The 22,557-nt window shown below is 40.8% G+C and overlaps 1 protein-coding gene, 1 long non-coding RNA gene and 1 pseudogene across 2 annotated transcripts in view; 1 reads left to right on the top strand and 2 right to left on the bottom strand.

The window, feature by feature from the left end:
* ACTL6A (actin like 6A) overlaps window positions 1–18,103 on the bottom strand; it is a 32,292-nt gene extending 14,189 nt beyond the window's left edge. The window contains exons 1-5 of the mRNA XM_004478965.5: window positions 17,933–18,103; window positions 10,526–10,602; window positions 10,186–10,360; window positions 7,543–7,643; window positions 6,605–6,702 (exon numbers count right to left, since the gene is read on the bottom strand). Coding sequence (XP_004479022.1) covers window positions 6,605–6,702; window positions 7,543–7,643; window positions 10,186–10,360; window positions 10,526–10,602; window positions 17,933–17,957 — 476 coding nt within the window. The 5' untranslated portion in view covers window positions 17,958–18,103. The remainder of the gene's footprint in view (window positions 1–6,604; window positions 6,703–7,542; window positions 7,644–10,185; window positions 10,361–10,525; window positions 10,603–17,932) is intronic.
* Window positions 3,736–4,987, bottom strand: LOC105744745 (protein transport protein Sec61 subunit alpha pseudogene; annotated as a pseudogene).
* Window positions 18,104–18,327: 224 nt separating the features above from the next.
* Window positions 18,328–21,905, top strand: LOC131278211 (uncharacterized). The gene is made up of 2 exons (XR_009185485.1): window positions 18,328–18,454; window positions 18,847–21,905. It is a non-coding gene; the product is annotated as an uncharacterized lncRNA (long non-coding RNA).
* The last annotated feature ends 652 nt before the right edge of the window (window positions 21,906–22,557 follow it).

Here is a 22,557-nt window from a genome sequence, read left to right as displayed (position 1 = left end):
CTGGCTCAGAAAATCCAGTCAGTAGAAATTCAAAGATCCATCTCTCAGGAAAGGTTTGCCAAAGAGCACCAACTGCTGACCAGCCTGGAAAGTGAAGGAAGACAAGGCTTGTCTCTAGTTCCTTTCCAAGACCCTGCTGACACCTGGTCTGCACCCCATTAGTGGGTCCCTGGCCCTGTGTGAATAACATAAATAGGGCAATCTTAAAGTTTTAGGAAAAACTGAACCAAAAGTCAAAGAAGAGCTGTGAAACAAAACCACTAGGCAAGAGAGAAAAATAGACCAACAGAGTAAAATCACCAATGTAGCAGATGACCAGACATCAGCAAAAAATTACAAGCCATACTGAAAAAACAGGAAGCTAAGGCCCAGCCAAAGGAACAGACCAAGAATCCTGACAAGACACAGGATTTAAGAAAACAAATCAATTATGTTCACACAAATCTTCTAAATAAATTCCAGGAGTCAAAAGAAAATAAGAATGGAGATGAAGGATATTAAGACATCATTGAGTGAGCATAAAGAACAATTTGAAAGCCTCCAAAGAAAAGTAACAGAGCTTCTGGAATGAAAGACACAATGGATGAGATTAAAATACTTGAGAGACATTAAACAGCAGATTTGAATTGGTAGAGTACAGAATTTGTGAGTAAGGGCAAGAAAAGGTAGGTCTTGGTGACTGACTAAATTAGAAGGGTTAAAGAGGGAGATTTCTGATCCAGCCAACTCGGTGGAAAACGATACCATCAGACATTCAGGATAAACAGATGAGAAAATAAGTTTGAAAAGAAAGAGGATAAACTCAGTTTTATATATACCAACTTTGAAGTGTTTATATAAATAAGTTTTAGTAGGCAACTGGATGTGGGCCTGGAGCCCACAAGAAAGACCTAGGACACAGATAGGGAAATCAAAGAAATGGATGAATTGGACCAGGAAGAGTATGTCAAGACAGATGAAGTGCTAACATAGAAATTGAAGGAATGGGTAGGGATTATCAGAGAAAGAGTTCTGGGAATGGATAGACTTCTAGTCAATAAAAACTTTGCTATGTACTGAAGTTGGGTGATGGGCAGATGGGGATTCACTATAATATTCTATTTTCTTCTATGTTCATTTGAAAGTTTCTATAATAAAAAGTTAAAAAATAAAACAATGTCTATTTCTGTTAACTGTCCTTGTTAAGGAAGCAGCCAAACAGTCCTACATTCAAATTCAGGATGGCCATTCTCAGATGACAGATTTGGACCAGTTTACTTAAATGACTGCTTCCTGAAAGGATTATTATGAAAATTAAATGAGAAAATGCATAAATGAGAATGTTAGTTCTTTTTCCCCAACTCAAAAAACTTCAAGTTTTCTAGAATCCAGTGGTGTTGTTGTTGTTTTAATTTAACAAGTAAGGCCTCTATAGTCTGGCTTAAACCTATTTTTACAACTCTACTGAAGTCTAACATAAATTTTCCACTTTAAATTAAATCACTGTAACAAACGCTTAAACTTTCTACCTCTACACTTTTGATAAAGTCATCTCCAAGACACAAGACTAGAGAAAAATGTTAGATAACACTTATCATTGTGATTTTCAAATAAATTAAAAAGGTATTTGAATATCACAGCAATTCAGAGAGGTATAAAGAATACATGGGCAAAGTGAAACTCAGATTTCAAGTACCTAATTCAAAATCACAAAGTTTGTAAGCAGTGCAACCTGAACTTCAAAAATTCAGAGCTCTTTCCTCTACATGATCCAACTAAATTCTATTTTCTTTATAAAGGTTTGTCAGGCTACTATATTCCTCTTCTGAATTACCACAATAATTATATGATCAATTCAAATTAATCACATACTTCTTTAAGAATTTTGTCAATTTTTTTCTGCTTCAACAGTTGGCTTTGTCACTTATTCATCTTATCTTAGTTATGCCATTTTGATTCCCATAGTGAAGAGTCCCCTGGAGACCAGGGCCAGCCACACCCACCCTGATCGTCAACAGCAGAATGCAAGCCTGAGACACACAGGCCCAGATGATCATTTTGCAGATGCCAATAGCACTTCTGGTCACAGACTTCCTGGCCACTTCCCAGGGCTGTCTTGGTTCTCCTGCTTACTTGCTGGTAGCTTTAGGCAAGCTGTTTCTCCTCCCTTAGTCAGTCTATTTCCTATTAACACTACCAGCAAGGGCTCTCAGGAAGCCCTAACCTGACTCAGACATGGCACAAAGACTGTCACCTTCACTGCCAAGAGATCACTGAATTGTGCCCTGACTCTATGCTTTGAGGCCACTGTACATCGTTTTTCTCACCACATGCCTTGCAGTCCCCTCTGGCGCTTCCTTCTTAGACTCAAGTCATTCTCCAATGAAAACACTCTTGAACCTTTGATCCTACCAACACCTGCCAGTTAGTACCCACACCCCTTTTTTTAGGTCAGTAAAAAGAATTTATTAAGAAATGGGGGGAAAGAACAGAGCTAGCTGAGAAATGGGAAAGATGGAAATACGCATCAAGATTTGATGTGGGTGAGCCCAGTTAGTACCCTTTTGACACTGCACTGCTCAGCAAAATCTGTCCTTGAAGAGGGACCTTCTGAAAGGCTCTAATTTCTTAGATCTAGGTAGTCTGTCAGTTACAAATAGAACTTATTTTAGACATAATCTTGAGTGTTTTTATATTAAACATTGGCGCAACTTGGCAAAAAAAAAAGCTATTTGAACCTGATTTTCACTAGTGATCTGGAGCCTATGCACTTCTCTCTGCTGTACAATACTAGCTGAGGTTGAGAGGAGAAAGTTGCAAGAATACAAGTGGGATTTTTCCAGCCTTGATTGTAAAAGTAGCTTTTGAATACTAAGTCACTAATTCTTTCCATGTCTCATTATCTGCTAAAATGCCCCCCCATTCTAGGGGAAAGTGGAGAAGAATAAGTGTGGACCAGGAGGTGAGAAGTCAGGGTGATGACTGGAAAAATCTGCACAAACAGACATCACTTCAAAGGGTCTCCCATAAGCTCGGCCAGACTCAACTTCGTGAAGCTAATGAATCCCAATCTTGCTTAATAAAAGAACACAGGTTAACTAAATATGGAGATGACAGATACAAGCAGACTGTTTTTTCTGACCTCAACACCCAAACGGAATAGCCAACAGGAACTTGCAAAAAAAATGAACAGATGACCCAAGAGTATCTTCGGGGCAATCCATCCCTCTTTCTTTTAGAAGAATCTCTGTCCTAAAAAAACCCTACTTTTAAAAGAGAAGTGAATTAATCTCATAGAAGAACCATCTTAAGCCACCTATTATCAAACCTGATTATAAAGGAGACACTCTAATAAGGTTTTAACACCCTGTCCTCAAGGCCACCAGAAAACACATGATTCACTCTCACTTCACACCCTAAAGCTAAAATGAAACGCAGACATTTTAACAGTGTTTGTACTTTTGTAGGAAAAATGCTGAGACCACTAAAGCAAATTCAACTCTGAGAAGGTACAAATAAGGTCTAAAAAAAAAAAAAAGATACTTGAGAACACTCATTTACCATTTTCACTTCCCTGACAGTTGAATGCAAACCACATTTCTAACAGTTCTTTTTGCCAATCCAAGAATAAAAAGCAAAACTTCAAAGTGCAAAATTACTAGCACTTTACAAAGTAGAATGAAAACATGAAATTCAAAAGTTTATTAAACAAAAGTCCATTTTCCATCATAAAATTTTGTGATTAGAAGCTCTCCTAGTAAGATTTTGTTTTTCGCTCCTTCCTAAACAATTCAGGAGTGTGTTTCTTTTTCTCCTCCTTGGTCCATGGGGATACATGGTTTGGCCCCCATGATGCCAATCTCACTGTGTTCCTTTACAAAGATTTCAAATAAATAAATAATTGTGACAGTGAGCAGGATGCTGGTTACAGACCCAATAGCATCCAGGTAGACAGTCATGACTGCGGATACTGATGTACCAAAGGAAGGTTTCTTGGTGACCTCTCATCACAATTTGCTACTCCTTCAGCTGCTCTGCAACATCTTTGGCAGAGGAACCTGAGAGATCAATCCACATTTTGGAGAAGAATGCACATGAGCCCAGCATGAACATTACAACTGCCTAGACAGGGTCTTCCAACACTGAACCAAGATTCTGGAGGAAACAGGTAATACAGCAAAGTCTATTCACTGGATAAGCATACAATGGAAGAAGTATCAGACCAAGTGCCCAGCAGGCTCATAAGCAAGTTCCCAATGAAGCAAGGTGACATCACCTGGGAGATGAAATACAGATTGGATGCCAGTGCACATTGCTGAATGATGGGAATGTTGGGGGTATAGAAGAGCTTGCACTGGCCTCACTAACAGGCTGACTTGATCAGCAGGTCCACTCAGAAGCCCTGGAAGTACATAACTACTGTAAAGACAGAGAGGGTGGCAACCAAATTCATGAGGTTGGGGAGATTCTGGTGTGGGCATGCCTCTTGAAGAGCTCAGACTTTGTCCATGCATGTGACCAGCAGTTACAACAGTGCAATAATACACCTTAGAATTCTATTTCTCAGCCAATGTGGAACACCTTCCACATAATGGTCTTGTTAATGCTGGTCGCAATGAAGAGAAAACTACCAGAGCCCAAGCCATACCCTTTTGCAGGAATTCATCCAAAAGGGAGACAACTAATCTAGCAACAAAGAGCTGAATGGTGATTAACAAGCAGATTCCAGAACCCATTTCAGAAGGGCCCTATACATTCCATTCTTCACATACACAACAGACTAGACAATAGTAATGATCATACCAAATGACCTTTGAGCTCCATTAAGGAGAGCTTAGTCTTTTGGGATGTCACCAACTTCAATTATTTTGGCACCACCAAGAGCTGTGTGATAAGGCCAGAGGTGGCAATGGACCAGCTCCATCAATGAGACTATGTTAGAAACTAGAATCAATCTTATCCAATCATAAGGGTCAGCTAAATCTCAAGACATGATATTAATAGGGGGATCTGGCAGCATATTAAGATAAAGGGGGTAATGAGAAGGTGATAGCAGTCCACAGTATTTTCATCTTAAATTAATTCTTCCTTTCTGTCTTTTTAATTTCCATCAAGGCAGTGGACTTGGCCCAGTGGTTAGGGCGTCCGTCTACCACATGGGAGCCCATGGTTCAAACCCCAAGCCTCCTTGACCCGTGTGGAGCTGGCCCATGCACAGTGCTGATACATGCAAGGAGTGCCCTGCCACGCAGAGGTGTCCCCCACGTAGGGGAGCCCCACGCACAAGGAGCGCGCCCCGTAAGGAGAGCTGCCTGGCACGAAAGAAAGTTCGGCCTGCTCAAGAATGGCGCCGCACACATGGAGAGCTGATACAAGATGACGCAACAAAAAGAAACAGATTCCCGTGCCGCTGACAACAAGAGAAGCGGACAAAGAAGACGCAGCAAATAGACACAGAGAAGAGACAACCGGGGTGGGTGGGGAAGGGGAGAGAAATAAATAATAAATAAATAAATAAAATAATTTCCATCAGGATGACATAGAAGAGCTTGCTGACTTCCAGAAATTTTATTGTTATGGTGGTAGTTGCTTGGGCTTCAGGTCCACTTGAACTTCAGCTCCACTCTACTCTGAGGCAATGCTGCCTACATCCCAGTTTGTTCCAGAGCACAGCACCCCTGCCAAGAGACACTCTACGAATATTATTTTGAAGTACTATTTAAATCTCTGTTACTTAGTTTTTAATAAGACTATTACATTACAAATTCTATGAAGTCATGACATAATATTTCCTTGTCTGTTCCCTAATGTGCCTGCAATAAATACCTGATGCATAAATCTTAAATGACTTTACAGGCAATTTCTCATTTTCTCTGGTACTGGAGAGGAGGGAGAAACAGCAATCTTGGAATTAATTTAGGCCAACTAGTTTAAACACTGCACTCCAGGGAAGCAGTTGTGGCTCAACTGATAAGAGCATCCGCCTACCACATGGAGGGTCCAGGGTTCGATCCCCAGGGCCACCTGACTCATGTGGTGAGCTGGCCCACGCGCAGTGCTGCCGTGTGCAAGGAATGCCATGCCACGCAGGGGTGTCCCCCGTGTAGGGGAGCCCCAAACGCAAGGAGTGTGCCCCACAAGGAGAGCTGCCCCACACAAAAAAAGCGCAGCCTGCCCAGGGTTGGCACCACACACAAAGAGAGCTGATAAAGCAACATGACGCAACAAAAAAGTGACAGTTTCCTGGTCCTGCATGACAAGAATGCAACTGGACACAGAAGAACACAAAGCAAATGGACACACAGAGCAGACAACAGGGGGGAAGGAGAAATAAATAAATCTTAAAAAAAAAAAATTGCACTCTATGTTCCTCTTCTTAACAAAACAAACACACATGTTAAGCAGGATTTGAGTGTTACTTTCCTGTTTTCCTCTCATATCTTCTGGTGTATCTGTTCCAATAAGAAATATTAGAAGATAGACAGCTATTATGAAAAGCAAAAAAGAAAAGAAAACAAAATAAAACTCTGAACAAGGAAGAATAAGCTCATGTCTTCCTGCTGGGAGTACCATATTTAGTTGTACCTTATTTATGTCTTGAAAAAAGTTTGAGTATTAAGGATACGCTGTCAGAACTGCAGTTTTGCAAAGGAAGAATGCAGGGATGTTGTAGTGTTCAAACATTAACTCTGTCAGCTTCTCCCTCTTTGCTCTAGTATTCCACTTAAGAGGGAAAAAGAAATGCAAGTTATTTATTGTTTAAAAATTAAAATGCTGATGTATCACAACATTCATTACAGTACTATATTAACAAAGATGTAAAATACTAAAAATTTTAAAAATACCATGGCAGTCTTTAATAATCTCTCTATAATATTTAATTCAAGCATAAGTAAAACTGTCTGCTGTGATGAATTCTAGAAATTACAGATTTTTCAAAGTATAGGAGAATATGGATTCTTATAAATATAAAGTACCATTAAATCTTAAGTGTGAACCAAATTTTTGGCAATGAAAATACCAAACAAGAATTTTAAACCACTAAATTCTCCCACTTAAAGCTGGTACTCATAAAAGAAACTAGACATCTGAAACGGTAACAAAATACTGATCATTTATAAGCATTATGCTAGACTTCTGGGCCATGTTGGACAATGTACAAATGTATTTCACAAGACACTTCAGTCCAGCAATTTCTAGCCATAGTTCAACATTAAACTTCTCTCTTGGTGACTTGAGTTTTTAATTCAATGTACACTGCCTTTGGAGCATAAGGGACAATTCATAAACCAAAATAAGAAGCAGTCTATACAAAGAGGAATTCAAATAAACCAATCCCTGGAGGAAAAATAACCACCAGAATCCATTAGGGCCCATTTTTTGTTGTTCTTTGAATTTTGTATTTCATTGAAAAAAATAAAACAAAAGTTGTGATAATATTTAAAAACTCCTTTCCCTAATCCTATAACTCTTTGAAGAAAAAGGAAGCATTCTTTTCATGACTAGAAAACTAAAGGAAAAAAAAATCTTTAAGAGAAACTCGGAAAAGAAAGTCTGTCTCACCGGCGCTTCTGACATAAGAACAGGATGCAGGCTGGCTTCTGATTTGACATGCATTTTATAGGTATGGTCCAAAATAGCCTGGAAACTATCCCAATCTTCAACTAGAACATAAGATTAACAGCCTGAAAATAATGTTTAGTTGAAGAAGAATACCACATCAAGACTTTTCTTTCTATGATTTAGCAATTCATACTTAAACACAGAGACTATACTTACTTTATAGATCTACTTTGTAACAAAATACTTAACTATATATAGGTCATCTTTATTTTCTACATATAGAACCACCTTCTGGTCCCTTAAGCCCCAACAGTATTTTAACTCCCAGGCCTGTCACAAATGCAATTATTATATTCAATAGACCTAAAATACCAAATATGTTACTCAATAAGTACTCACTAAAGGCCCTTATCATCAGGATGGTAAGGAAAAACACAAAAGAATTATAACATCTAGAACTGACCCCCAAAAAGCTTGCAATCTATTTGGAGAAAGATGATTAAAAGATTTTTTAAAAAAAATCAGAGAAAAATAGAAGTCTTCTATTTGGCTTCCACCTAAATATTCCACTGAAATTGCTCACGTAAGTCACTAGTGACCTTCTAATGGACAAATCCAGTAGACATTCCACATTTCTAATCTTATGTGACCTCTTTAAATTATCTGACACTATTGACTATTCAAGAATTTTCCTTTTTTTTCTGTCATAGCCTAAAGAAACTCAGTTAACTTGTATAATGTACTTCCACAAGTGTATCTGGGGGTTTTTTGGTTGTTGCTTTTTTTTTGGTGAGTAGACTTCCTTGGTAGATTTAACTTCTTTTTCCCCTTCTTAGTGTAAATCTCAAAGTCACAGTTGAGAATGTCAAGTACCACTGGACTATTCTATGCTTCCGAAACTTTTTCTTCTCTTGCCTTCTCCTCAATTTTCTTCTACATGCCTAACTATACCTTTTCACTCTCCTTCACCAGTTACTCTTCTTTTCTACTTGTTAAATAGAATACAAGTTTTCACTAGGAACGCCATCCCAATCTTCTTCTCAAATTCTCAACTCTCCTGGGTAATATAATCCAATTCTATGTCTTAAGTCTTGATTTCACGACTTTTTATTCACCTACTTAAGGAAAAACCCACCTGATGTCCCAACTACAACTCAGTAAGGAACACATTAACTTGCTGTGCAGAAAAGAGTTAACACACTAGCCCTTGAGACTGCTATCCTGACAAAGGCCTGCTTGCAATGGTGAAACTTGACTGGCATCTAGGAATCAACTGCTAAACAGTTGCCCATATTGATATAAAACTTCCCCTAAATGGTAAGAGTAGTTTACTGTGCCTAAATTGTTTGTACAGTGATGTAGTTCATGCTGAGTATCTGGTTTCCTTCTGGAATTCTGGAAGTATGGTACACACTAAGTAGAGGGTACCTATGTAACGAGTCCACAGTAAAAACCTCCAGTACTGAGTATCTATTAAGACTTCCTAGTAGACAACACATGTATTGTTACAACTTGTTGCCAGAGGAATTAAGCACATCCTGTATTAGTGCACTGTGACAAGGCTAATGGAAGCTTGCATCTAATTTCCTCTGGACTCTGCCCCATGTTTCATTTCCCTTTGCCATTTTTGCTTTGTATCCTTTTGGTGTTTCTGTAGCCATGAGCACAACTATATGCTGAGTCCTGTGAGCCCTTCTAGTGACTCATGGAACCTGGGGATGATTGTGGGTATCCCCAAGGCATTTGCCTTTTAGGATTTTAAAACTTGTTCCTCCCCTTTCTAATCCTTCACAGCGCATGGCACCCTCTATTCAGTCACCCAAACCAAAAATCTAGGAAAGTTTCCCAACTCCTCTCTACCTTTCACCATATCATAGTACCATTTTGTCTCATGGATAGCCACCTCAGTATCCCTATCATCAATGTCTTAGTTTGAACCCTCTTCATTTCTCATTTGGACTTTCAATCCTAACTGGTTTTCCTGTTTTTTCTTAACTATCTCCAATCAATCCTACACAATGCTATTAGAATAATCTTTCCAGCTGGCAAATATGAGCACATCACACCTGTGTTAAAAGCCTCTGGAGTTACCCTTCTGTGACTAGCTTAAAAAAAAAAACCTGGGATGGTTTTTAAGTCCTTTTGTAATTGTTCTCTGCCTACCTTTCCTGCCACTAACCCTAATACACCCAATGTTGCAACCATCCTTAATTGCATGTCACTTCTATGACACGTAAGCTTCTTTCTCAAATTCATCCTTTCACGTTATCCAATTTTTATTAATTGATCAGGATTCAGCATGAAAGTTACCTTCTTAGTGAAAACGCTCCCTAATCCCCAATGATATAGTTAAATACCTCTCCTCCCTAATCTCATTGCATGGCAAACACGACTATATTATAGTTCTCATCCTAGGGCACCAGATATGTATGTATACATCTATTTCCCTTATCTGACTGAGTTCCTCAAGGACAAGGACCATGTCCCATATATCTGTGTATTCTCAGTGCTTGGCACATCAATCTGTAAAATAAAAACAAAAAAAATATACCTGATCTTCAAATTAGAAGAAGCCACTGCTTTATATCTAAATGTACCATGCGCAGTCTACATTTATAATCATATCTGGGAAAAACACCATACCCATCCCATTTTTCAATGGTGAAATAGCCTCCATATTCTCCCTTGGAACACGCAGAGCATTAGTGTCTATGTAGTAGGTGGGACCGCCTTGTTTGCCTTTATCACCATCTATTTCCATCAATGTGCTTCCATCATCTCTTTCTACAACCATACCAATAGCTGTGGGGAAATCCACCTGTAAGTAAAAAATATGGCATACAAGGTTCAGCTGCTTTTATCAAGGAGTCATTTCCCCCCATAATGTCTTTTACCATATTTGTTTTGAATAAGAATGTCTGCATGAATTTAGTTCTATATATATTGCCCTTGTTTATCCAATTAACTGTAACATTACATTTACCTTGGGGCAGTCCTCACCAGCATAACCAGCTCTTACAGTATAGGATCCAATGTCAAAAACAAGGGCTCCGACTTCATCTAAAAAGATAAAAAGATAATTATTATTAACATTAATGCCTTGGCAAGGAGCATATGAAAATTAAAGGAGTACTTGATGTGCTTTAAATGAAATAACATGTGAAAATGCTATAAAATTAAAACCAGGCATTACATTTATGTTATTATAGGCTTGAAATACATCTTAAAGATTCATTTAGTTAAAATATAAAAGTTCTACATTGTGTATCAGTATAGGTCCAGTCAGGAAAGAGATGGTACACTAAAACTGGGTAATCTGAGGAAGAGTTTATTTATTAAAGGGACTATTTACAAAGATATAGGAAAGCCAGAAGGGAGAGTGCAGTACCTTAGAGCTAATAATTACATGGATCTGTTACTACTCTCAGAAATGAAGAACCAAGGAGAAAGAATTGTTACCAGAACCCAGAAACAGAGCTGTATGGGGGAGGGCTACCTGAAAGGATCTGTGACCTTCAGTTCAGGGATATGGCCAGCCATGACTGACACTAAGAGGAAGAAACCAGGGTAATGAATACCTAACCTTTCTCTTCCTCCTCCCTACTGGCCAGGGTGATCCTATAATTTATCATCCCAACTGGGACACTTGAGAATGTGAAAGGAGGTCCTATTAATAATAATTATACTGGACAAAGAGATACAAACCAGGAATATGGTTGCTTCAACCACATCCAACCAAAAGTCAGAGCAAGAGAGCCCACTGATAACAGTCGATAAAGGTTGGTATTCAAGGACTCAGAGAGGATGAAAATGGGTAGAAAGTGGATCTGGAGAGAGAAAGGAAAAATACCCAGTACACTTAGGTACCATTTTATCACACTTTGAGGGAAATTATATTCCAACCAATTAGAGAGGAAACTTAGCCAAACACCAAGAAAAATAGGGATCCTGAAGAATAAGAATTTAAGTTGTTATTATACAGGCCAAGTAAATCCTTAAAATGAAGGCTATCATCAAACTTTGACCAAGTCAAAGACTGAGCAGGTAAGATGTGATGCTAAGAAAAAGGCTGTTAATTTCTCACATTCAAATTCACAGAAAAGCCTGTAATTATAGTTCACCTAAACCAGGAGATCTCCTAAAACAAAGCACTTTGGTTTTCCAGATACTGACTTTCCAAGAAGGATTTTAAAAAACCAATCATTAAAAATAATACAGAATTACCATTCACCTCCATCATATTGGCAAAAATTACTAAGCCTGGTAAGACTTAAGTGTTGTCAGTATAGGAAAAGGAACTCTTACACATTTGCTAGTAAAAGCTGTAAACTGGTACAACCACTACAGTGAATCATTTTGGACATAACTACTAAAGCTGAAGATATGCATACACAGAAATTACACTTATATGATATCTTATCTAGATACCTCTCTCACATATGTCACAGGAGACATATATAAGAATGTTCACTAGCTATGTGATCTTAGACAAGTTATTAACTTCTCTGCCTCAGTTTCCTTAATCATAAAATGGGTATAATAAAAGTATCTCACAGGATGCTACAATGCTTAAATGTATTAAGTATTTTAATGTATGTAAGTACTTGGAATAGTACCTGGCACATAATAAGCACAGTAAGTGTTGGCTGCTAATTTCTTTTTTTTTTTTTTTTTTAAGATTTACTTATTTCTCTCCCCTACCTTCCCCCCCCCTCCCAGTTGTCTGTTCTCTGTGTCTATTTGCTGCATCTTCTTTGTCCACTTCTGTTGTTGTCAGCGGCACGGGAATCTGTTTCTTTTGTTGTGTCATCTTGTATCAGCTCTCCGTGTGTGCGGCACCATTCCTGGGCAGGCTGCACTTACTTTCGCGCGGGGCGGCTCTACTTACGGGGCACACTCCTTGCACGTGGGGCTCCCCTATGCAGGGGACACCCCTGCATGGCAGGGCACTCCTTGCGCACTTCAGCACTGCACACCGGCCAGCTCCACAGGGGTCAAGGAGGCCCCGGGTTTGAACCGCGGACCTCCCATGTGGTAGACGGACACACTAACCATTGGGCAAAGTCCACTTCCCCTAATTTCTTATTACTGGCACACTGCTTGTCACAGGAAAGGGTAGAAATAACCTAATGATCTCTCCGTAGAGAAAGTAGGTAATCTATAGTTTATTCATACTGTGAAATACTATGTAGTAGTTAAAAGTAAAAGATCTAGATGTACATGTATTAACATAACAAATCTCAAAAGAATGCTTACTTTAAAAAGAAAAAAATATAACACTGTTTAATTCATTATGGATTCATACACATGTAGTAAAAGTATAAAAACAAGTCTGGGGTATGGGAATGTTACATACTGACTTGAATTCAGTGGTTATCTCCGAGGAGGAAGAGAGGAGGACTCTGTCAACAATATTTTTAAGACACAAATATGGTAAAATATTATAGCTATTTAATCTCAGTGATGAATATATAAGTATCATATACATGCTTACATATATGCGTTTTATTTTTAATATATATATTACACTGCAAATATTCACAATTCAGAGATGATGACTTTGCAGAATAATGATTCCATTTTTATTTAAATAAAATGAAGAGATGCCTAGTTTTATTTATAATTTGAAAGGAAGTTTCTGGGTTTCTTACACTTTCCAAGGTAACTAACCCTTCTCTAGAAAACTCTCTAGCTATAATTGTCTAAGGATCCTTAAGAACAGAATACTGTTCACCTTATCACCTTAAGGCAAGTACAAATAGTAGGTAAAGTATACCAATGAACATGAATTGGTTACAAAATTATAACACTTTGATTAATGAGAATGCTCACTAAATGAAGTAATTACTTGGTTAACCAACAATTTCAACTTTTCATGTATCCTTTCTCAGACAGTTTTCAAAAAGATTACAAAAGAAACCAATTATTATAAAGTTCCATCCAGGGACTTCCTGGGAAGTCTAAGGACCCCATGTTAGGAGCCCTGTCCTTAATTTTTTTCTTTCCTAGGAAATCTCCACCACTCTTAAAACCTCAATTTCTATCTAATAATTTTAATCTCAAATCTCTCTCTCAAGCCATAACCTCAGTCTAGATCTATATCCTGAACTTCTTACGGTACATTAACATCAGTTCCACCTCATGTCCCATGGGTATCTCACATTGAACATATCTGAAGCACTGTCTTCCCACCCTGCCTAACAATCTCTCAGCATTGCATACCACAGTTGGTGGCCCCAGACATCAGAGGCAAAAACCCAAATTGCACTCTGAATATCTTTTTCATATTCCTCATCAAGTTCTGCCAAATTTGGAGAAATATTTCACAAATTCCTTTGATCCAAGCACCAATGAACCTAAAGTAGAAGACTGGCAGGAAGCTTAACATCACAATCATAGAGATCTGGATATTTAAACCTAGGATGAAATTTCCAGTGGGAAAAAAAAATCCTCAAGGGCTGGATCCCTTTTCCACTAAAATGCTGCTGTTTTGACTTTTTTGAGTATTTTGATGTTTTTCCCCAGACTAAATAAACTTGAATTTTAGGGGTAATGTGATTTTTGGAGGAAATAAAAAAAAAAAGGATGGCAATTTTCTACTTAGTTTTTAAACATTCCAATGGGATAATGAAGACTCATGACTTTGGGAGGGAAGAGGAGGTTGTTATTTTTTTGTTTAGATGAAGGTTCAGGCAGGACTGCTAATTTCAACTGACAGGGAAGATGATTTTGAGAAATTTCTAAGGTTAAAGATTTAGTGACGTCTACCACATGGGAGGTCCGCGGTTCAAGCCCTGGGCCTCCCTGACCCGTGTGGAGCTGGCCCATGCACAGTGCTGATGCACGCAAGGAGTGCCCTGCCATGCAGGGGTGTCCCCGTGTAGGGGAGCCCCACGCACAAGGAGTGTGCCCCGTAAGGAGAGCTGTCCAGCGCGAAAAAAGTGCAATCTGCCCAGGAATGGTGCTGCACACACGGAGAGCTGACACAACAAGATGACGCAACAAAAAGAAACACAGCCTTCGGCCGGGAGCCAGGTCGGGTGCCGTTCCTGCTGGAGGCACAGCGGGGCTGCTACACTTGGCATTCCATCCATCACGATGCAGTTACTGTTGAGCCTTTATATGAAAATGGCACCTTGTGTTCCCAAAGAGCTGTACTCATTGCTGAATCTACCCAACCGACATGCCTCAGCAGTATTATTCTTGCACGAGAGATAGGTGTGTAATATTCTATCATGTGAATACACCATGTTTGTGTATCCATTCATCGGTCGATGGACACCTGGGTTGTTTCCATCTTTTGACAATGGTGAATAATGCTCCTATAAACATCGGTGTGCAGATGTCTATTTGTGTCATTGCGCTCAGTTCTTCTGGATATATACCCAGTAGTGGTATTGCAGGGTCACATAGCAAGTTTCTTTAGAAACTACCAGTCCTCTGCAGTGGTGTACCATTCTGCATCGCCACCAACAGTGAATAAGTGTTCCAGTCTCTCCATGTCTTCTTCAACAGTTGTAGTTCAATGTTTTTTTAATAGTAGCCATTTTGATAGGTATGAAATTATATCTCATTGTAGTTTTAATTTGCATTTCCCGGGAAATGGACTTTGGCCCAGTGGTTAGGGTGTCCGTCTACCATATGGGAGGTCCGCGGTTCAAACCCCGGGCCTCCTTGACCCATGTGGAGCTGGCCATGCACAGTGCTGATGCGCGCAAGGAGTGCCGTGCCACGCAAGGGTGTCCCCCGCGTGGGGGAGCCCCATGCGCAAGGAGTGCGCCCGTGAGGAAAGCCGCCCAGCGTGAAAAGAAAGTGCAGCCTGCCCAGGAATAGCGCCCCCCACACTTCCCGTGCCACTGACGACAACAGAAGCGGACAAAGAAACAAGACGCAGCAAATAGACATCAAGAACAGACAACCAGGGGAGGGGGGGAAATTAAATAAATAAATAAATCTTAAAAAAAAAAAAACACAGATTCACGTGCCGCTGACAACAGAAGCGGACAAAGAAGACACAGCAAATAGACACAAAGAACAGACACCGGGGTGGGGGGGAAGGGAGAGAAATAAATAAATAAAATCTTAAAAAAATAAAAGAATATGTGTCCTTTAAAAAAAAAAGATTTAGTGAAGGGAAGGAAGGCAAGAGTGATGAAACTAACAGTTTATCAAAGTTGGGTTGGTAGTGTACCTGTATATTTTTGTCATGCAAAGGAGTCTGAAGTAAAGAAGTACCATGAAATATAACTGTAAGAATAATGAGTAGGCCCAGAAACCAGTTAGAAAATAAGCAAATCCAGGTGAATTATGAATTACACCTAAAGATAAAAAGAAGTATCATATCTATTCAGAAATTAGTATTAGGATTAAACAAACACAATTTTTAAAATTTATACCACAAAGAGCTTTTTCTAATAAGCAAACAGTTTAAAAATACAGAGTCTAGTAAGTTAATTACACAAAATGTAGTGACAGTTTGGCTGCTTTTATCTGGGCAATTCATGTAAAAGTGGGACCCACTACAAATGACAGTAGCAACCATAAAATCATGCATTTACTTTTGTGAATTCTAAACACTCAAATATGTGATATAGGCCTTAAGACCTACTCTTCTACACAAGCCAACAAGAAGCTGGATGCTTATTCCAAACACCTAAATCATACACGAGTATGTCATGGTTATATACTTAGAACAAAACAAAAAAACTCATGGAAAAACAAATACCTTTTTTTTTGTTTTTAAATGGGGACAACCCAAAGATACTTGTTCCCCACTTACTGGAAATGTGACTTTGGACTGTTACTTAGCCTTTTCTAAATCTCATTTCTTTCTTTAATAAAATGAGGGCTCGTAGTACATCATCTCATGTGGCTGCTTTGGATTAAATGAGTTAATGCATGGATTAAATATAATGTACGTAACGTCTTTGGAACGGTTCTTGGCACATGGTACACATTTAATAAATGGCAGCAGCTATCATTATCATCCATTTCTACCTTAATCATATTAAACAACAATACTTAAAACAGTCTAAGGTCCTTGGATCCAGCGAACCCTGAAGGTCATGAGAGAGTCAACAACCTCGATGAGGCAAAGAGCACAGAGGCCTAGTTTTTGTCACGATTACACCTTCAGGCCGCGAAGAGGTAAATCATGAAGCTCCATCATGGCTTCTCCAAAGTAAACTTGAGATACTTCTGACATTCACATTCAGAAATCAATACCAAAAACTTAAGTGGGGAGACGGCAAGGGACCATATACCACCTCAGAAGAGTCACGGAAACGACACTCCAAAAGCTACTAAGATCTGTGAAAACATTATTTCTGTTAATCCCCTACTTATAAAGTGTCATTCCTCACTGCAAACAGTAACAGCAGCAATACTTTGGATCTGTCTTCTCGTTCCCTAATTCAGCAAACAACGCAAAACACGAATCACACACATCAGAGCTTCAAATCAACCGGTGGTCTTCTGAAAACGCAGTCTCTGATCCAGAAGATTTAGGGTGGCACCTGAGAATCTGCAGTTCTAAGAAGCTCGCAGGTGATGCTTACTGCTGGTCTACCGACCACACTTTGAGTGGCAAGGATACATTTTACCTCATATAACCGATACAATCCCCCCATCGGATAGTATCATCATTTCACAAATGAGGCACCCGGAGCTGAGAGAGTAACTTGCCCAAAGCCAAAGCGCCAAATGACGGGGAGGGGGTATTACCACCCAACCTGCGTTACTCCCAGGCCGGGGGTATCTTACCACTCCACCACCGTCTGCGCAAAGAAACGACGCGCACAGACGTCTAGAAGCCCCAGCAAACTGAGCATCCTTAAATTACACGTGTTCCTAAATTAATCCCAAACAGGCCCGCCCCCGCGTAACTCCGACCACTCGAGAGTCCACAAACAGCCAGGTGCCCGAGAGGTGCGAGGCGCGGGAGCGGTCTGAGCGGCGGCCGCCGCCTCTCCCGCCGGTCCCGCGCAGAGGAAACCCTCCGGCCACGCTTGCAAACGACTGGGACCTACAAGCACACGCCGACACCGCCGAGCAATGGGACACTCGAAATGCGACCTCAGAGAGGGTCACTCAAGCTCGGCGGGCCGAACCCCTCGACGGAGGTGCCCGCCCAGCCCTGAGGCCGGCGCACACCCCCAAACCCCTCTACTGAGGGCCGAGGCAGGAAGGGGGCCCAGGAGGCGGCGACTCCCGCGCTTCGGCGGCGTTCGCCGAGCCGGGTGGGCTCCGGGGGCGGGCAGAGCGCGGGGCGGGGATGGGGCGGGGAGGTCGGGGTCCCAAGAGGGGAAGACCGGAAGGGGCCGCCGGGGGCGGCGGTTACAAACCCCACAAACCAAAAGGCGCGCTCTCTCCTCTGGCCGCACTCACTCACCTCCCCCGTACACGCCGCCGCTCATGGCTGCTGTCGGCGCGACTCCTAAGCTAAAGGCTACCGGGCGAAGCGACTGCAACGGCCCGACTGAGGGTCCCGTGAAGTACAAAACCCCGGCCCCCTTAACTTCCACTGCCACCCCCCTCAGGCAACAAAGCGGCGTTCACACACCCCGCGGCGCAACTACACTTGCTGGCTCTTCTTACCAGCCAATCGCGAGCGGGCCAGTCTATCTTCTAGCCAATCAGAACGAGGCTGTGCTGCGTCCCTGAGGCGGCTCAGCAAGTTTAGCCAATCGAAGGCAGTCATAGGGGCGGGGAGAGGGGAAACGACGGAAGGAGAGATGAAGTTGGGTTGCAGAGCTGGAGGGGGTGGGACTTCCCCGGTGGGCGGGAGAGTGGGGCGGAGGAGCCGCACTGGAGGAAGGTTGGTGGGAAGCGTGGGGTGCGGGTCCAGGGGTGTGGCTGGGTGCTGAGGAGTCAAAGGAACCCAGGGGGAGGAAGACAGACCTCTGGAAAAAAGGTCAGGATGTTGATAAAAAATGGTCTCTTCCTTCGGTGTCTGCAACAGCTGTCGCTCTGCTTCTTTGCGGGACCAAAGGCAGTCGGTCTTTAAAAATGAGTGTGCCACAATGATGGGGGAGGTTGTTGGTGAAGGAGGAGTGGGGTGGGGGATGGGGTATAAGGGAACTTGTCATGTTTTTTGTGATGTGTGTATCTTCAAAAATATATAATTTACAAGAATGATGGGGGTGGGGAGTGGGTTATATGGAAACGTCTTATGTTTTTCTAATGTAATGTTCTATGTGATCTTTTAACTTTAATTTTAAAAATGTGTTAATAAAAAATATATATTGGGCCCTGAGCCTCAGCAGAGTTGCAACTCCTAATCTCTGGCTTATTATATTTATGCAGGTCAGCAAACAGGGAGGTGAAGATGGTTAGTCACCACACCAGGGAACTGAGAGTGCCTACAACTGCAAGCAGGAGAATTGCATCCATCATCCATGTGGAATCTAAGCCCCTCTCAATATAGAGGTGAAGTGGACATCACCATCCCAGGGCCCACAGAATGGAGGAATAATATGGATTAGAGTGGGGGAAAAAAACATTTTATGATAGTTCAGATTTTTTTCTATGCATATTTATACATATGCAGATTTATAAAATTGAATTTTATTATATATTATAATCTAATTGTTTTAATAACTATATTGTTGAACATAATTCCCTGTCATATTTTTAAGTGGTTATCAAATGTGTGGATGTTTTTTGTTTTTTGTTTTTAATTTTTTAATTTTTTTATTGACTTTGTAATAATATTACATTAAAAATATATATATATGAGGTCCCATTGAACCCTACCACCCCCACCCCACCTCTCCCCCCCCAGCAACACTCCCTCCCATCATCATGACACATCCATTGCATTTGGTAAGTACATCTCTGGGCACCCCCGCACCCCATGGTCAACGGTCCACACCATGGCCCACACTCTCCCCCATTCCATCCAGTGGGCCCTGTGAGGATTTACAATGTCCGGTGATTGCTCCTGAAGCACCATCCAGGGCAGCTCCATGTCCCAAAGACGCCTCCACCTCTCATCTCTTCCTGCCTTTCCCCATACCCATCAGCCATCATGTCCACTTTTCTCAATCCACTGCCACCTTTTCTATGTGGACATTGGATTGGTTGTGTCCATTGCACCTCTATGTCAAGAGGAGGCTCAGATTCCACATGGATGCTGGATGCAATCCTCCCACTTTCAGTTGTAATCACTCTAGGCTCCATGGTGTGGTGGTTGTCCTTCTTCAACTCCATCTTAGCTGAGTGTGGTGAGCCCAATAAGTCAGATTGTAGGTGCTGGAGTCTGTTGAGGCTCAGGACCTGGCTATCACATTGTCAGTCCAGAGATTCAAATCCCCTAAATATATCTTAAACCCCGACACTAACTGCACCTCCAGCACATTAGCATGAAAGTCTTATGAAGAGAGATCCCATCTGAGTCCAGATTCGTCACACATAAACACCATTTCCAAAGAGGGGCCATCTGACCTGGTAGTTAACCCCATTGGCCATGACCATAACTCCCATGGGTCTCTTTAGCCCTTGAAGGAACCGATATCTGGGGGTTGTATCTGCTTTATCTGTCTCTCAGACTCTGCTCAGTTGTGCATAAGGGCAATCCTTCTGACAGCCTCCAGACTCTTTTTTAGAGACTCGTAGCCATATAAACTCATTTCTCCTTTCCATTTCCCCCTTACATTAGGTCAAACAGCATTTTAAAGTCATGTTATTTTATGTAGACAGGGATATTCCGCTGATCCGCGTTGAACCTTCTGTATGAGGTCATTTTCCAGTTGCATCATCAGTTGGTAGTTGATAGTGGTCCCTTGGTGCCAGGGAGGCTCATCCCCGGGTGTCATGTCCCACGCTGGGGGGAAGGCATTGCATTTACATGCTGAGTTTGGCTTCGAGACTGGTGTGTGGATGTTTAAGATCTGATTTATCTTGAGCACTAAGGTTGTTTTCAATTTTTTCTCATTTTTAAACTTTTTACTACAAATGGTCTTGTAGCTAAAAAATTGCATTCATTTTTAGTTAATTTCTTAAGTTTAATTCCTAAAAGCTAAATTGTTTCTCTAGCAATTTTAATGTTTGTTATCACCCCTTTTTTATTTTTCTTCTTTGGACCTATCTTCCCATATTTATTAAAGTTTGAAGGTTAAACTCAAAATATATATATATATAAAATAATAAAAATAAAATGATCAGAAAAATAAAAACTCCCAAATCTGGTCATATCACGCTAATGCTCAAACCTCTAAGATGATTGCATATCCTTTTAGCTGATATGAGGTTCTTAATTGGTTGGTCTAGAATCTAAAAGTACAGAGACTATTCTTAAACTTAGGAACAGTTGAGTAAAGCCTATCAGTCACGGTGCCTCTGAGTAGCAGAAGTGATATGGGCTGGGAAAACCCAGCCCATTCACTTTACCCAGTAGGACTATATATCTCAGTATATTTGATCATTCAAGAAACTCCCATTGATTCAGTAAGATGATGCAGGGGTTGGCAAACTATGGCCGGAGGACCAGATCCAGCCTGCCATCTGTCTTAGTATGGTCTCTGAACTAAATTGTAAAATGGTTTTGTTTTTTAAAGATATATTTTTTTATTTATTTCTCTCCCTTTCCTCCCCCCCCCCCCCATCTGCTCTCTTTGTTCATTCACTATGTGTTCTTCTGTGTCCACTTGTATTCTTGTCAGCGGCATCTGGAATTTGTGTGTTTGTGAGTTTTTTTGTTGTGTCATCTTGCTGCGTCAGCTCTCCACATGTGCGGTGCCATTCCTGGGCAGGCTGTGCTTTTTTCACACTGGGCGGCTCTCTTTACGGAGTGCACTCCTTGTGCATGGGGCTCCCTACATGGGGGACACCCCTGCGTGGCACAGCACTCTGCGTGCATCAGTACTGTGCGTGGGCCAGCTCATCACACAGGTCAGGAGGACCTGGGTTTGAAACTTGGACCTCCCATGTGGTAGGCGGACACCCTATCCCTTGGGCCAAATCCGCTTCCCTAAAATGGTTTTAAAAAAACAAGAAGAGTAAGATTTTGTGACATGAAAATTACAAGAAATTCACATTTTAGTGACCGTAAACTAAGTTTTATTGAAACATAGCCAAGCGTATCCGTTTATGGCTGCGTTCACTCTATAAAGAGAGTTGAGTAGTTGTGACAGACCATGTAGGTCCACTAAGCCTAAAACATTTACTATCTGACCCTTTAAGACAAAATTTGCTGATCCCTGAGATGATGCATGTAACAAACCTAGCACAGTGTACCTAAGTTTACTGTTGTCCCATATTTACAGCTCTCACTGTAGTGCATATCAAGTTCCCCCCAAAATTTCTACTTCCACTCTGTTTTTATGATGTTTGACTAATAAAGCTGATGACGTTTAAAACAGTGATATGTTGGTGTTGTATAATTTAAATATTGAGATAATATTTGTTAATTTATGATACACATTAACCCATTTAAATGAACATTTAAATGCATAGAAATTCACATACAGTAACTTAAATTTGATTTTATACATTGATATTGCTCAAGGCTATCTCCCCTGCATGTAGGAGAATATATTCTAGAAATAAGATACCTAGCTGGGCTGAGTAAAATATCTGTCCTACTAGCCCAGAGTTCATTAGAAACAAAACAGTTCAACAGTGTTGATGAGTCCCATACCTTGATGCACAGTGCAGAGGAGGGGGAGCTTGAAATGCTGTGACTATTTCTTGCCACCACAACCACAACAGAGTGCAGGGCAACCTTAAATCTGATAGCACAAAGAAGACAGCTTGAGACAATACCAGAAAGTATTGGATAATTTTGCTTTTAAAGTAATGATTTTTCCCTATTAGAAAAATTTTAAAGATATTGAAAAACAGATCATTCATTTCAGGTCAGTTTGTTCCTTCATGTGCCATTGAACTTTCTCACAATACATCTGATGTGTCAGAACTGATCACATGTTAACTCAAAAGTGCACACTTAAGTCTTTCATAAATTTTAATCAATAAAAAATGTAATAAGGCACGAGGATGATTGGCCCTGAAGTATTC

The sequence above is a fragment of the Dasypus novemcinctus genome, chromosome 4 (assembly GCF_030445035.2).
Source record: "Dasypus novemcinctus isolate mDasNov1 chromosome 4, mDasNov1.1.hap2, whole genome shotgun sequence".
Taxonomy (NCBI): domain Eukaryota; kingdom Metazoa; phylum Chordata; class Mammalia; order Cingulata; family Dasypodidae; genus Dasypus; species Dasypus novemcinctus.
This window is presented reverse-complemented; position numbering and strand designations above follow the sequence as displayed.